We start from the raw sequence: 17,051 nt of genomic DNA, 5'->3' as shown, positions 1-17,051 counted from the left end.
TGACCATGTGGTATCACTAGAAAGCAGTATGGAATGTTTGGCAGAGGATTCGGATGCACAGGCATAAACATCCATATGCTCTTGCCTGTTCCCTTTGCCACAAGCGATGTGGTAGGGCCCATGCAAAGCAGCAGGGAGACCTGTATGTGTTTTCATTTCTTGTAGTCCTATTTTGTATTCTATAAATAGTTTTTCTTCTACTGCAGATGCTCTTATGCTCTTAGATAAACTAAGCTCCTATGGGTCAAACTGGAAGCCCTCTTGTGGATTAATAATTGATTAAAAAACAAGAAATGGGGAGTTGCTTTAGGTGGGGAGTTTTCTGTGGGTGGAAGGGGAGTTACTGGTGGAGTAAAGCAAGGATTTCTGCAAGGGTTCCAGCTATTGAACATAATCCCAAATGAGCTGGAAATGGAAAGCAAGCATGTAAATCTAAAATTTGTAAATATGTGAAAATATCTCTGCAAAATAGTAAAATTCAGTGCTGAATGCAAACACTTGGATGATAAATTGATCATGTTAAGTAACTGATCAGTAGAGAAAGTGAAATTAATTGTTTGAACAGGGTGATACCTGTGAGAAAAGACAATACTATTCTAGCTGTTCCCCTCACTGAGAGACCTTGACTGACTGTGGGTAGTGCCCTGAAAACAGCAGTAGCACCGTCAGCACTCAGTGTTGGCCCGAAAGGCGAACAGAGCACTACAAACTGCTGAGAGGGAAACCAAGAACAACCAAAATCCCTGTGTCATTTTGTAATCTTTGCTGTGCCCGCTTCTCGAGTACCATGTCCAGTTTTGTTCTCTTTGTTACAGTAGAATTAGGGTACGTGGAGGAATGGTGAAAGCAGTCAGAGGTATGGGGTTGCTTTTGTACAAATAGGAACTAATTAGTGTAGGAAATTTTCTGTCTGGAAAACAGGCAATTGGAGGAGACATAATATCACCTACAGTGGAGGTCTGTATAGTCATGAATGGGTTGGGGAAGTGAATAGAGTGTGTTTATTTCCTGGGGTTTTTTTCCACTGCTTCACAAAAGGCAAACTGGGGCACACAGAAAACTTTCAGGAAGGTAGTTTAAACAAAAACAGTTTTTCACACAGCACATAAATAAATTTTGAAACTCACTGATGACTGATTTAGTGAATGGAGATCAAAGTAAAGTGAGCAGAGAAATCTTTAGGTATATTATAGAAAGTATATTTTGCTCAAGCAAAACTCATTAAATGATTATTTGCTAATGGTTACTGGTTTGGCTCCCCACGTGAGAGGACAGCTGTGTGTTACTTCTGAAACATTTTCAAAATAGCTACAATTTCTTGAAAAACTAGGTAATGCTATTTGGGTGAAGCTGTTTGAAAACAGGAGATGTGTGATGTTGCTGTGGTTGAACAGGATTTGCTGAAGACCACAGCCAAAACCAGAGCATAATAGAGTACTGAAGGAAAAAATAATGCTGTTGTGGCTTTCAAATCCAATAGAAGTTTAGAAAAAAGTCAATACAAATCAGGTCATATATTACATCCATGTAGCCATGGAAGTCGATTGATTAAATTCTGCAATACATTTGCTCCTTGGTTATTATCTTTGCAGTTTCACTGAAAGAAATAGGAGTATAGACCATTTGACAAAAATGTTTCCACTGCATTTTAAATATGTAAGGCAGAACTGAAAAACTGTGTTTTCCTCAAATTTCTTTATGAATTCCTCTGTTGCAGTAGGGGCTTGCCTGGGACTCGTGAAGATATTTTGCTAAAGGTGATACATCAGCAGAAGTTAAAAATCAGAATTCTAGAAGCTGCTTGAATTTTTCATTAAAAAAAAATCACATTGTACCTGAAAAATGACAACATCTCCTATTGTGTTTACAGACTCTCAGTGCTAGAACTGGACACCAGTCCTTTTGCTATTAAATTTTAATTTGGCATGAGGTGTGTGGGACTGAAACGGCATGTTTAACTCCCGATTATGATTGTCATGATGACCTGCGGATGTGTGGGGATCAAGTACAAACTTCAAGAGAGTGAAAATTGCAATAGCTCATCCCTAATACTGTAGTATACTAATGTTGTATTTTCAGGACTGTTTCGATTCCTTAGGTAGCTCATGGTTAGATATTAGTTTGATTCGTGTTGCAAGAAAGCTCAGTTGGTTCTTCACGTTAAGAGTTGATTTTAATTAGTTTAAGGTCTGTTTCTTTACTCTGACTCAAGATTGTTTATGAAAACATGGGTGATCCTATTTCAGACCTTCAGAGATCAAAATCTCACATTTAGTTCAGTATCTTGAAAATACTTTGTCTCTTCCATTCGATAGAAAAGCTATGCCAAAGCTTCTTAGGAAGACAAGGGTGCCTGATTTTAGTGAAGGAACATGATTAAACAAGTACATGATTGCAAATAACTCACTCTTAAGTAAACTAACTTTCAGTCTGGCTAACTAAACCTTTCACTTTGATGCTTTGCTCATGCCTTGCTTGTTTTGAATTTGTTCAAAGGTGTAGAAAGTATATATAAAGTGGCAGTGTTGGTGTAACAGGTTTAACTAGCATATTAGGATTCTCCACTCATTTTGCACGTGATCCTGAGACTTCATTGGCTGATGTGATAAAATTCATCACTACATTTATATCTTCCTTGTTATTTATTACTTTACTGAGAAACTCCATGGAAAGATGGATCTTATGATATATGGGAGGCTTAAGCAGCCTGCTGATTTTCCAAGGAAAATATGAAATTACTGTTGAATTGAGGCAGGACATTCAAAGAAAGCTGGGACTGAACTAGCATCTTACCTTGCAGTAGGTGCTTATGAATGAATAAGTCTCCTGCACTTCCTGCTGCACCAGGAAATGGTGTAATTTTACAAGTGAACTTTGCTGTTCTGCATATGCTAAAATGTCTTAGGTCTTTAACTTGCTGCAGTCAACAAATCTCATTGACTGACTGACAACTGGAGTTCTCCCTGGGCTGTCTTTGCATGTGATGTTCTATTGCACAGCCTTTGTTTCAAAACAAGCCTCAGTAATCCATATACACCTGCAGACTTGCACACCCTTTTTCCTTCCTTTGCTCTTCCTGGTTCACCATCTGAATGACCAGAGCCTGACCTGGTACTTATGTGGTCTTGCTGCACATCACTTGTTCCTTTGCAAAAATGCAGTCTTAAATGGCAGTCAGATAAACAAAATACTTTTTGCATATAAAGTTCCTGCAGATCCTGTTTTTCAGTGGTAATACTTTGTTATGGAAAAGCTTAAGTGAAGACTTCATTTTGTCATTTCTATTAATATAGAAATGGAAACATATATGGCTCTGGTCATATATAATACATGGAGCTGCTGTAGGCCTGCCATAATTTCAGTAGAAATAATGTAAATTAATGTAGTAAATGAATTACCTCAATCAATTTTATTGGCGGAGGAAGCCCAGATACATTGATGGGTCCTCTTAAATTTTACTTCATGCCCTCTCTAATGTTATTGTTGAGAGTTATGAACAAGTCATCATAGTTGTCCACTTACTTTCCTGGGAAAGGCCGTTGTTTTTTGCCTGCTGTATGTAATCTGTAGAAAAGAATCTTTATCTTAAATAACACAGTACAGTCCTTTTAAGCATACAGAAAAACATCCCTTTTTCTTTTAGCCATGGATAACTATTTGTTTATTTTAATGGCTAAAATATAAGAGGACGTGGATAAAACCAATAGGATGATTAGAAGAGTGGGAGAATGCAGCTGACCATCAGCAAAAACATGCCAATAATGAGATTTAGTAGGCGTCAAGATACCCCTTTAAAAACATAAGTGTTAAAAGCCTCGTAGTTTGAAACTTGTAAAACAGTCTGTATAAAAGCACTGAAAATCAATTACGAGGAGCAGTCACATAGCATTGTACTACTTTCAGTCTTGTAGGATTTTCTGTATCCCTAAAAGTTTTCCAGTGGTACTGTAGCCTCTATAGCAAATGGAAATTTACTGATTATGAGGCTTGCTGCAGCGGTTCTGTTGTGTATACTCCATACACCTTGAGGGGTCCATAGATCCTGACCCTCATAGTCCTTTGCCTAAGGAGGTGGTACAGTTTCTGTGGAAATGCGGATTTCGCAAAATTTCAAGACTGCTGCGGCACAACATTTAAGCAGTTCAACCCCTCGAAATAGTCCAGAAGACAGCTGTGTTAAAAGGAAATTTGAAGTCCTCAGCCTTCAAAAATGACCATTTCAAACTGAACGTGGAGGCATCATGCGGGCTGGTGAGAGCGGAATCGCCCTTGGCGTGTTCAGTGGGAAGGCATTTTCATTCCTGGCACCAAACTGGCAAGAAGGTAGAGAGGAGCCTTAGCATTCACGTAAGCGTGAGTGAGGATGGGGCTTTCTGCGAGCTCCGGCTGCTCCCCGTTCGATGCAGCGCAGCCCTTCCCAGCGCTCGCTGCAGCTTGGAAGAGGCGGGAGATAGGTCGACTCATCAACGCTTCACATTAATTCTGGCGTTTGAGGACTCCACTGCGGGCAAACTCTCACGCAGCGCAGGGGAGAGAAGTTTTAAGCGGTCTTGCTGTCATTAACATTCACATCTCTGGCTTCAAGCAGCGCCCGCCTCACCCAGGCGCTGCCAGCAGGGAACGTGGGCTCCTGCCTCCCTTTGTGCCGAGGGGATCCGTGCGGAGCAATTGAAATGCAAGGCTGAGAAGCACTGCTGTAGTGGTCGGGTTTGGGGTTTTTTCCCCCCTCTGCCTCCCTTCATCCTTGGAGCAGGAGGGCATGTTTGCTGTGGATTCTTTTGTTTTATCTGAGAATGAGATGCTGGCTGAAAATTGAAGAAATGGCCCTGGAAGAATTGATGCAAAGATTAAATGCGGTTTCCCAGTGCGCTGGTAGGAGGAGCTGCTGGTCTTAAATAATGTGTTGTGTGGATGCTGTTAGTGATTTTGTAGGATTTACAGAAAATCCTGGTAATCTGACTAGCATTCTTTATGCATGGTCGCAATTAATAGGAAAGAAAACGTTGGGAGCTTTTGTCACCAGGTTAAACTTCTGTTGCTATTAATACTAATTAACATTTTTAGTGCTTGGATACTCCTGAGGCATGCTTTAGAAGACTGTCCTGAGTAGTTTTGGGTAACTGTTAGCCCATTCAAATACTCTAAATGGGTCTTGATTCCTTTTTCTATCTGACTCGGCTGTACCTAAGTTGGAGAAATTACAGATTTCTCTAGCAGAACGGGTCTAATAGGAAGCAGTGAAAAGCTCAGCTAACTGTAAGGCATTGCAAACCAGTATTTAGGGTGGATCTAAATTGTACTTTCATTAAAATGGAGAGTTGTGTGAATTAATCATGGTAAAGGTAGTTTTACATCTGTATAGATTAAAAATTGCAGCACATTTGCTAAAATGGTTTTAGCACTGTAGAAACATTATTACAATTTCTGAGAGATTTTCATAATTTTTTGAAAATATAAATGCTTGTGTGTTCAAAACTAGAACTAAGAAGCAGTGTACAGTAAGATGATCTGTAATTAGATCTGGGAGTGTTTTTCTGACTATTGCTCATACAGAGATGTAAATGTATTTCAGAATAAGAAGTTACCTGGAAAGACAAGAGATGTGGGTTTTGCATCCTTAGAAACTATTTGGTTTGCCCTTTATTCTTAGTTGGTTGACATATTACAGAAGTCTTGTATCTTCTTGTCATCTGAGGCAAACCAGTGGTTTGAGAATATTATTCATTGCAGTATCAGAAGTTGGAATTTATCTTTCTATTTTCCTAGTCCTCTGTTTCCTATGGGTGACTTTTTCATCTTTTTCAATTTCTGTGTGTTGGAAGGAGATAATTAGCAAGATGGCCGATGCTGTAGTCTGATGAACAGATAGATTAAATGACAAATGTGGAATGAACAGATCAGCTGTATCTGTTTTCCTGGACAGGGAAAGTAGGTATTTTACCTTCTTAGTAACATTTTTTTGGAGAGGCGGGAAGGAAGTAAGATTTAATCTGATGAGAACAAGCATTAAATTACAAGTAAAGGTCACCATACATACTATTTTCTTCTTCTTTGCTTTTCCTATTAATTATCTTTCTGTTTTCAAAACATATCTTTATTAAATGTCTGGATATTTGTTTCATTGCCTGTTTTGATTTTCTGAATGTTTAAGAAGAAAGCCACTCTGATATTTGCTAGGGCATACTATCTTTTGCTGTTTACTTTAATAATCTGTATATTACTTTTTTCACTCCCTTAAAATTGTTGCTTTTGTTTTTCTTAGGCAAGATAAATTTTAAGAATATATGGTAGAATTTGTTGGGAATGTGGGAGCCTTTTCTTCCTGAATTGAAGGAGAAGGATCCTCCAGAGTGGGAGCAGGCTGGCTGGTTTGCCTGTGACACCGCCTGTCTCTCAGCTGTGCAGCTGCAGGTACACTGTGACCTTCATGTAAGCCAGCAGCAGCTCCAAACTGCTGTTTTCACACTTGCTAGCAGCCTCTGCCCGTGTGCTGGTATTTAGCTTGTTAAACTTGCATATTTTTCAAAAAAAAAAAAGCAGCTGTTACTTCACAACCAATTTCATGTTCATGTGGTTTAGCTGGTCCCTCTCCTCCCCCTTCTCTTTCTCTTTCTTCCCCTCTATAATCCCTGTGCGGGTATTCCCAGGCCAAAGGCAATGCTTTCCTACAGCCAGTGGTTGTATTTATAGGTGACTGTTTTAAGTTTCCTTTTTCCCTTTTTTCCACCCCCCTTGTTGCTTTCAGGTTGCTTAGACCCTTTCTCTGTTGCTGTCTCCCATTCTTGGGCTGTACCCTGTCCTTGGGTCAAATTAGCTCCTGTCTGGCTTCACAGCTGTCTTTCTGTTCACTCAAAAACCTTTTGTAAGCAGAGGTTTCCTTAACAGCCCAAGATCATATGCAGACTTTTTCCAAGCCCATTTTTCAATAGCTCCCTGCTCACGAGTGATTGAAATGCAAAGGTTCCCCTGGCTGTCCCATGGTGCAGCTGTCCACCTTCAGGCATCAAGGGATTTTTTCCTTTGTAGGATCCTAGGTTAAAAAAAAAGACTATTCCTCTTCCTTAGCTTGGTTTGGAGTTTTTGTGTTTGTTTGTTTGTTCGTTTGGTTTTTTTCTGAATGATACCACAGGCAGGCTGAGATTCATCCCAGGTAGTTTTAAGCTTCTAAGTCAGAAGAGGAATTCTCCAAAATCCATATGCGTTGAACAGAGGGAAGGGGGCACTTTAAGAAGGGAAGTCCTTCCACCTTCTGAGGTGCACTGGTCTTTCCCTTGACAGGGACAGGGGGCCAGGAAGCCTGGAGTAGCTAGCTCAATTCCTAACCTAGCAGTGCTTGAGGTGAGGTATGGTGAGTCTGGGTGTGTCTGTAATCTTTTGCTGTTCTACCACAACAGCCTTTCCGCCTCTGGCTGCTCTCCCACTAGCAAGTCCCCTGTGTTAGTCTGGCACTCACACGACCTTTCTGGGCTACTCATCCCTCACTGCCGCACCAGCACTTTCCTTAGTGGTCTTTCTGCTCCCTCTGCTCTGACTAAATTCTGATTTACTCACGTTCTCAGCCCCTGTGGTAAATTACTGATCTCCTACTCCTTACTGTCTCATGAATGTGTGATCCTCTCACAGTATCCCGGCCTTCCTCTGCCACATTTCACAAACCTTGGCAGCTTTCTCGGGCAAAGCTTTGATTGCTTATTTCTCATCTTCCTCACCTTATCCTTACCTTCACCTTATCCTCCTCCAACACCTTGCAGATAAGTTCTTTTCTGCTTCTGGACATATTTCATTATCAAGATCGTAAAGATGCTCTCTAGTTTAACCTTATCATCCTCTTCATATTCCTGCTCTGACTCCTGCTCCACAGTTCAAAATAATGTTGCACCCTGCCCTTTTCAACAACTATAAAAGGTGTTCCTATGGCATCTTCTTTTATTTTTTCCCATATGTGCTTCTCAGTTCTCCCATTCACTTCACTACTATCAAATTGCCTCCTAGACTCGGATGACCAGATTAATTGCTGTTGCTGTTTTCATATAAATCGATAAAACAAGGGAGAAGTGATTTAGAAACATTCTTTAAGTTGTGGGTTTTTTTATTTTCCATTAGAATTGTGGGTTTATTTCAGAAAAACTGTGAAATTATTATTGATACTTAAAAAATATTCTGGTTTTGTCCATGTTTATTGTTTTGATTGATAATGACATTTTCTGTTCATTTGGCCATAGTTTTTACTTGTCTTCTTTTTGAGTTTTGTCGCTATGTTAAATTCAGCCCTTTTCCGTAAATTTATGATTGTGTTCTCCCTGCAGAACAGAGGTTGAAGCACCAGATAATAAATAGTTCTGGCCTGGGACCTCATGCATTGTCCATATTGCTGTCTGCTGTGCGATTTCTGCTTAGGACTCCATTTGGTCTGACTGACACAGAAACAGTGTTAAGGCACCAGCTCTTAATGTCAGTCACTACTCTACATTTGCATCAGCACTAGGAAGCCTTGTGCTGATGGTGTTGTCTAATTCGTGCAAACAGGCAATACAGATTTCACATTCCCATCCTTAATCCCATGGAATCCCCACTAATGGTTTCTTTCCATCTTGGAAAGATGCCACTATTACAACTAGCATCTGTTTCCTCTCCTCAAACAAAATTTTAACACTCTGCAAAAAGAAGAAACATCTGCAAATCAAAGAAGGAAACCATGTGTGTAGTTCCTCAGTAAATATGTACGCAGTGCTAGTATTTTAAGTACATGTAACATCCCGTAGCCATTTCAGCTTCAGTCAGTTTTCAGTAGGTCCAGATTTTCTGCCTTATTCACAATTTGGGCCAAAACTTTACATTTCATTTCCCTGGCTTTGTGTTCTTGACAGGCAGGCTTTTGAAGTTTTGAAGGCTGGCTCACCTGTCTTGACAAATTAGGTACAAATGTAGGAGGAATGGACTCGCATACCCATCTCCAAGTACCCAGCGTCGCTGGGATGAGTTGGCTTATTGCAAGGAGAAACAGGAACACCCCCAGGCCCATTGAAGGGGTATTATAAAGTTGTATGCAGCTGGAAGGACCTGTTCTGTGTGTCTTCCCCATTCCTATACTCTTGCAAGCTTGCCTGCTCTTTCATTCCCTTGTAGCATCTGTCCCTGGTTCACATGATTTTCCAGTTTGGGAACCCAAAAAAATCTTTTCTGCACATGGCAGAATACTCTCTGTGCGCGTGTTAATTTGGCAGGCAGGCCTGAGCGTGAACAGCATTAATTTACTACGTGGCAACTTTTTACATAGCTGGTAGAGTTGAAGAGATCCATGTGAGAGCTCTGAAAATCTGCAGGTTGTTAGCACATCCGCTGTACCCAGGTGAAATTTATTGGTAGTGGGGGATGCCTCTGCTTGATATTAACTTGCTGTCCCTTCCTTTCAGTTTTCCTGCACCCATGTTGAGCTGAACTGTGAAAGATGCTTCTGATATTCCAGCCCAGAGAGTATAAAGTAGGCATGGTCTTCCTGACATTAGAGTATAAAGTAGGCATAGTCTTCCTGACATAAGGTTTAAAATTTGAAAAATAAGGGTCGGAGCTGCAGTTGAACAATTAAGCAGGTAGGACTGTATTGCTCATGTTTTCTATGAACGTGCAGTGTCGTGGCTTCTGTGACCACCTGCATGGCATCCATTTCTTAGTCTATTCTGGTCTAAATCAACATCTTTATTTTAATATTGAAACAGAGGGAACTAGTGAAATTAGTGGGAGTAAGGTTCAGAGTTGGCAATCATCCTTCTTAAAGTGAGCTAGCTGCATTTTTGGGAATCTGAGGAAAAATGTTTTGATCAACCTTAAGGTTGATTAAATTTTATTATTAACCAAGCTATTGTCACTTAAAGATGGCTTTCTTAAAAGGTTTCTTTTTTACATACCAAAGAAAATAAAATTATATTCATGTGCACTTCTTCTTGGGACTATCAGTGATCTCTCTTATATCAGCTACCCCAGTCTTTCACTGATTTTAATGGCAGTTGCTGAACTGCAGTAGGAAAATTCACCCTATGCGGATATCTTTCAACAGACTGGGGGCAAAATAGGCATTAAACAGTAAATTATCACCCATTTAGAGTGGCTTTTCAGAGGATTGCAGGGTGCATATTTGTCAGTCTCCCGTTCAGTTTATGAGCTTTGGGTATGTATACCTAGAGCTTGCAGAGCCAGAAACGTCCTACCTGGACTTATGTACTTAGTAATATGAAAGAAGAAAAAAGCCTGTTACTCTGAGGCATTTTTATTATCATGGTGTCTCAGAATACTTTCTTGGCAAGAGTGCCTGGCGCAGCTGCCTGCCACACTTCCAACTGCAGAGAGCCAAGCTGCAAGATGACCTCGTGCATATCAAATAACAGGGAACTTCTGCAGAAAAGGAACAGCACAGAGCTGTCTATATGTAACACAGGCTGTCTTGTCTTCAAGGTGTTTGCTCTAAGCTGACCTGCTGAGCAAAGCCAGGGAGCATGAGGTGTTTAGATCACTCACTTTTTCATTTAATGAAGGACATCAAGTGAGCTACTTGAGATTTTGTTGTGTGACAGCCCAATAACTTCTTAAGGTTTTCAGTATCTGAAACAATGTATTTCAGCTGGAAGTTTGGGCCTTCTGTTTTACAATATATGGCAAAGCCACTTTAATTTAGTTCCATTGTTTCTTTTGTCTTGTCCTATTAAATAGCAGCTTTTGTTTCAGACAGAGAGCATGATCTTGGATGCTTTTGTGTGGATTAATCACTAGTAGGTCTCTTGAGTTAAGCCTGCAATACTGTGTTAGCTATTCTGACCTCTCTCTAGTCATCCCCATAGCTGTATAGCTCAAGCATGAGCCTCTTGGCTCACCACACATAGGAATGCAGCTTTGTGGTTGAGGCAAACTGCCTGGTAGTCCAGCCTTTAACATTGCCTTTAACAGCACTGGGTGCAGCTGCCTCAAGCCTTGTGGAACAGTCAGCCTAAGCACACAGTCCTGGGCTGTGGTAGAGACAGGATCATCATCATGGAGGTTGACTTCCTGCAGTCTGGGCAGTTTCAGACAATAGGTCCCGTCACCTACAGCAATCTTGGATATTAGTTATATCCCCGGTCTGTCTCTGCTGTTCTTTTTGTGGCTTTTGAATTTTTGTACTAATGCTTTAAATTCCTTGACAACTGATGGGAAGTCCTCTTTGAGTTGTGATGTACCAGGGGCATGGAGCTGGCTGTTGGGCTTCCCACATGGCTCCCTGAAGCAGCAGGAAGTTGGGCACAATGAAACCTGTGCTGCAATGAAGATATGTTAAAGGTGTTACACAAAAGGTGTAACTGGCTGTGAATTCCAACATGGGAGTAAGCTGAAATGGAGAAGCCTTGTGATAGCTATCCCCAAACGTTTTTATCTTCATGTGAAGGCTGATGGTGTTTGAGCTTAGTAGGAGCAGGTGTCATGGTGCCTTAGTTAGTTAAATCCCTTTGAGGACATAGGGGAAGGCAGCTTTCTAGGAGGATGTGGTGTTCAAATTGTGGCAAGCTGATAAAGCACAGTGCAGCATGGTACTGCCAGGTTTTGGAGACTTAGGTGTGTAATGCTGCTTGGCAGCAGTCTGCCTTCTTAAAATTGATAATCTGGGCAAACAGGTCTTTGGCAAGTTGAGAACTGCACTGCTGTGTGATAGATAAGCTCTTGTTTTTCCACCTGTGCTATTACTTTAGGGGTGTAAGCGCTGTCCCCCTTCATGTGCTTGAGGCATTTGCTAAGTGACAGTTTTACTAAAAGTCTTTCTGTCTTTAGCATTTCATGTGGCAGGCAGAAAGTTTGCACTGAGAAGTTGACTGTCCTAGTTCTTTTATAGTCTGAATTCTTGTAGATCCAGAAAGATATCTTCCTTTTCTTTCAATTCCTTCCTATCGCCTGTTGAATGTAAAGGGAGGGTGGCTTTGCATATGAAACACCAAGATAATTGATATAAATAGAAAATAATGAGAATACACATATCTGATTTTAAAAATTACTCTTCAGGCTGCAACCTTTGTTGTTAAAAAGATAAAACTATAAATTGTAGCCTTTCTGTAAACAGTCCTGTGTCTAGCTTCTGGGCTGGACAAAGTGCATTCAGTCAGTCTTTTGTCCTAGGCTGTTGGTTGTCTCTCCAAGTTACCCTATGTCACTTAGCTGTCAGTTTAGGTTACCTCATGTCACCCGCCTGTGTTTTAACAAAAGTCTTATTTGTGTTTGAGGGAGGAATTTTTCCAGCTTACCTTGAGGATTGTTGACAATGGAATAAAAAAAGGAGAAAATGGGGTATGGAACCAAAACAGGTGTGTTTGGTTATACAGCTTGGATGAGAATAGAAAGCTGGCAGAAATGAGGTGGTATAAAAAGATTCTCTACGTGTTTTGGTCATAGATGGCATTTAGTAGGACATGAAGCTGGGTCCCCCATAATAATAATGGCCAGTCTTCGTGAACGAAGATTTGGGGAAAGGTATTTTTACCTTTCCAGCCTGCGCAATGGATTTTTTAGGTGAGACGCAGCCTGCGCTGAACTGAGCCCACCCTTTAATCCTAAGGTTCATCTGCCGGGGCCAAGCAAGCTTGGACAATGGCAGTGAAGTCCTCAGGACGTAGGTTTGTTTAGAGTGACCTTCTCATAAATGGATGGCCTTACAGGGCTAACGGGCTCCATCTGCCCGGGGGACTGGCTGGGATTCGAACCTGGGTCGCAGAGGTGAGAGTCCTGCATGCTAACCACTAGGCCACCAGGGGTCCCCAAGGGGTCCCCCATAATACAGTGTCTGAAACACAATAGCCTTATGTTCAATAGTTATGATGGAATATGACGTACACACAATCACAAGAATGATGAAAATTTATCATGAGTACTTAATTGATACTTGAGTAGATGCCAGGCTTTAATTATGAGGTAGCTCCTGTCTGCTCAGGACCCAGACATTTGCTGTGATCCTGGCACAACTGGTTTTGTTGAGAACAGCCACAGTTAAAAATTCCATTTCTGGGTTCTGTGGAAAGGCTGCTGAGGCTGCAAGTGATCTGTGGGATGTACACTGGAGTTCTAATACTAGAGATTTGAAAGTAAAGGGAGGCAAAGAGCATCTGAGTGCATTGGAGAGAGCAAAAGGAAGCCACTGAAGTTGTTGTTGGTTTCCAATATGCTACGAAAAGCTGACAGAAAGAAAATGGGCATTTCCATATCAGACAAATCCCTTGTGAAGTAATTTATGAAGTAATGGTAAGAAAAATATATAAAACAACACATAGCATTTTTAGCTTTCTAGTTGTATGCTTTCTTAATTTCCTTCTGCTGAATCTCTTCAGTGTTTCTTACCCCCAGCTCATGTTTTACTTGTCTTTCAAGGACATTGCAGTCCGCTTCTGACTTAAGTGCCATCGTTGTTTCACAGTCGCTTCCTTTGAAAATGGTATACCTGAATTGCTTTGAGAGCACACAGCCTGGAGCAGGAGAGGGATAATAATAGAAACAGCTTCTCTCTGTTGCTGTATGAAGACAGAAGATGAATTATTTCAGTGTGGCAGGTGGAGGTGTCTTTCAAAGTAATTGTTTACATTTTCGAAGATCTGACAGAGAATTAAAAAGGTCTAGGTGACACAGAGGGCTGACGTAATTTTGTATTAGGAGAGTAAAAATATGCAATAAATACTACATTGTTAATTTTGCATGGTGTGCTTAGCAATTATCCAAGTTAAAGTAGTACTAACAGTTCCCACCCAGCCTTCAGAAAATCAGGAACAAACGTTTCTGCATCCTATCACCTGCCTTTTAAAATATGGAAACAGCACAGTTACTCTGGGCTTTATTTGACGTTCCTTTTAAACACCCTCTAAGTCCTACAATGGACTAGGGCTGCATTCAGTAATGACTCTGTCTGACATTTATATGATGCTGCAGGGAACCCTTATTGGAGCTGGTGAGAACAGGCAGGATTTCAATTTTATCCCCAAAGGAGGGTGAGAGATTAGAGAGATCAAATAGTAGTTTGAAGGGAAATACAGGTATTTGAGACCGTCCCGATGTGCGACTGCCAAGGCAGGAAGGGATATGGGTGTTACCGTTTGGCACTTAGATCCGGAGAAGCCCCTCCTGTTCCCCCATGTTCCCTTAGGAGTTCCTCTCCCATCCTTTCCCGTCAAGTAGCTCCTGACTTTTTGCACGTGGACATTGCCTGAGCTGCGGCATTGCTCGTGGCTCTTTGGTGTGGATCCTACCTGAGAAGGAAGGCAGAAGCAGGCAGTGATATGAGAAAGAGGAGCCTTCCCACTCACTCAGTATCACCATCACCCTGGACCAGCAGTCTTGCTGGTTTGACAACCAGTTTGCAAGTTTCCATGACATGTGAGACATGTGATGGCCCATATAGTGAGTTAGACCTATGACATTAAAGAACAACAAATACTATCAGGTTTAAAGATACACACGGAAGAAGAGGAAGCAAGGCAAATGTACATCCACTCTCCACTCTTTCCTAACCCTTCTCACTGCTTTGTGCTCCTGGCAGCGGATCAGCTGTGGGTTAGTCATATGGGGACTAATTTTGTTCATTAGGCTCTGTGGGGCCTCAATAGCCTTGCCATGTGTGTGCCATTGTCCTGTGCAGAGAGCAGGAACACACTGGGTGCTGTGTCAGGGCTTTGCAGAGCCTGCCTCTCAGCAAATCCTACCCTGCAGCCTGTCCAGGACTTCATGAGTTGTCATGGCCATCAGGGACCTTCATCCCATTAAGCTCAGAGCAATTTACTAGAATTGGGAAGCACTTAGGAAGAAGTTATGAAAAGCATCAGGTTTAATTTTATAGCATCATTAATGCTGGAGATCTTAGACTTTGAAAATTACCAATGCATTCACAGAACACTTAAGGGGGAAAAACTTAGTTTGAACTATTTATGCCTTTAGAATGAATTTTTGAAGGGTCAAAGCCTGATTTTTAAAGTGTGTTCCTAATAAGACATTAGGCAGTGAATTAGTAAGTTATTAAGATATGAACAAATGAAACTGTGTTTGTTTTAAAGGCTGGTCATCTGCTCTGCTCTATTTTTTGCACAACCTGCCAAACCCTTTCCAGATGAGCTATACTGCTCTCGACAGCTCCCTGCCTCTAGTAACTTGTTATCTGTATTTGACACAGCAAAAAAGGAAACATTAGACAAGCGTGGTGGAACTGATGAGGGAGGGAGGAACATTCCCAGCAGAAATAAGGTCAGGCTCATCACTGCACAGTACTGTCAGTGAGCTTCAAGCAGTTTTCCTAACTACACTTGCTCTTGTTTTGGAGAATAAGGGAGCTGTGCCCCACAGTATCTCTTGGCAGGTCCAGTCCTCTGCTTGCAGAGGTGAGAGTCCTGTTGTGGCTCCTGCCTGGCTGAGTCACCTGGGTTTACTCTCCTAGAGATGAGGTGGAATGGGAGGGAGCAGGGCAAGCGAGAGTTCGGCACCTGTGCGTCTCCTCCCCTGATAAAGTCAGGGCATGGCTAGGGTGGGAGCCTGGGGAAACAGCAATCACTCCTCTCATCCGGAGGCAGCCTGTGTGGCATCTGTTCAGTGATGACTGTATGTAAACCTGAATATCCACGGCTATTACCTGGTCTTGTTCTTCACCTTGGATGCTTCTGTCAGCAAGCAACTAAAGTGTTGTTATGGACAGTAAGATATTAAATAGCATTTTTGCTCCAATGTTGTAGTTTCCATCTTTGTAATTTTTTTTAGGTTTTTTTTTTAGGTTTTGAGAAATTGATTGAAAAATGGTGTAAAATGTCACATTTCATAACGCTTAATGCAGAATTGTGGTTTGTATGGTGTAGAGACAACTCTTGGTTAGCTTGTTATGTTCTAACAGCTGTTAGAGGGTCAATCAACAAAACTGCAGTTTTCCCAAACAAAAGCTTCTAATGTGAAGCAACAGTTTGACTCCTAGTAATAAACCATGTTATTGCTATCTAATAAATGAGGCCAGTTAAAACAGACAAACAAAACCAAACCCCAACTGCAATAATTTTTAATAAAGTTTTTAGTTTTTTAAGCCTTTTGAAAACAGTTGGTCCCAAACCATTTTGCAAGAACATTACTTTTTTTCTCTTTCTTGCCTCTGGCTTCACATGAGAGATAGGTACCTTGCGATTATTGGAATGATTGAACTGGTACGATTTGTTGATTCAACAAAAATCTGCCGTTTTTTGCTTTGGTTTGGGTTTTTTGGGGTTTTTCTTTGTTTGTTTGTTTGGGTGGGGGTGTTTGTTTTTTTATTTTTCTGTTTTGTGGAGGGGAGAGAAGTGGGCTTACTGTCATATCTGTAGCCTGCCCTGCCTCATCTTGTGGTCATTTGAGCTAATATCAGGGCAGCAGTGGGAACACATGGCCATGGTATTGGAGGAACAGGATTGGGTATGACTCCCTTCAATAGTGCTCTGCAGTGAATTCAGAGGAGAAATGGTGAAACTCCTGTGACCATCTCCCATAACTTGTGTTTCCTGGATAACTGAGTCACGTACGATCATCTCTTTTAGAAGTTTACTGTCTTGGTTAACCTCAAATCTGAAATGAGTATTTTGCGGTAGAATGTTACAGCTGTTGGTTTGTTGGCTGGCAAAGCAGAGATCTGTATGGATCCACTACGCATTAAGCTACCCATTAAGCCCATTAAGTTTCTGGGCTGAGTCTTTTAACTTCTTGATGCATCCTTCTGTCAGTATTTAATTTAATTAATTTTGAGCTCACCAGTTATCTTGGAGTTCATTTTAGTAGGTGTAGTATCAGGCTCTTAGTCTTTCATGTTGTGTGAATTAGAAACGTGATATTTCTGTTCATTCTCTCCTCTGCCTGTAACTGAAAACTGCTGCACTTCAAGATGTGATATCCTCACACAGTTTGTTTTCGTGCAAAATTTTATTTGATTGCTGTGAAAGGTAGAAATATTTACATTTTATATGGCACCACTTATCCAAGCTCTTTTGCAAAAATTTTCACACCTCTTGAATAAATACATGATGTCTTCAGTAATATGTTTCAGTGGACTTCAA

At 41.1% G+C, this 17,051-nt stretch overlaps 1 protein-coding gene across 7 annotated transcripts in view; it reads left to right on the top strand.

The window, feature by feature from the left end:
* The window catches only part of MCF2L (MCF.2 cell line derived transforming sequence like), a 162,921-nt gene that overhangs the window by 29,851 nt on the left and 116,019 nt on the right, over positions 1-17,051 (top strand). Inside the window, exon 1 of one of the 7 annotated variants that reach the window (XM_027675060.1) lies at positions 4,588-4,872. The exons of 5 other annotated variants lie outside the window; for them this stretch is intronic. In XM_027675060.1, coding sequence (XP_027530861.1) covers positions 4,794-4,872 — 79 coding nt within the window. In that variant the 5' untranslated portion in view covers positions 4,588-4,793. Of the gene's footprint in view, positions 1-4,587; positions 4,873-17,051 lie in introns of those variants that run through there. One more of the 7 variants, XM_027675064.1, reaches the window with a different exon arrangement.

The sequence above is a fragment of the Neopelma chrysocephalum genome, unplaced genomic scaffold, assembly GCF_003984885.1.
Source record: "Neopelma chrysocephalum unplaced genomic scaffold, ASM398488v2 Primary Assembly neopelma1_25, whole genome shotgun sequence".
Classification (NCBI taxonomy): Eukaryota; Metazoa; Chordata; class Aves; order Passeriformes; family Pipridae; genus Neopelma; species Neopelma chrysocephalum.
The sequence above is the reverse complement of the archived record's forward strand: the minus strand, read 5'-3'. Positions and strand labels throughout refer to the sequence as shown.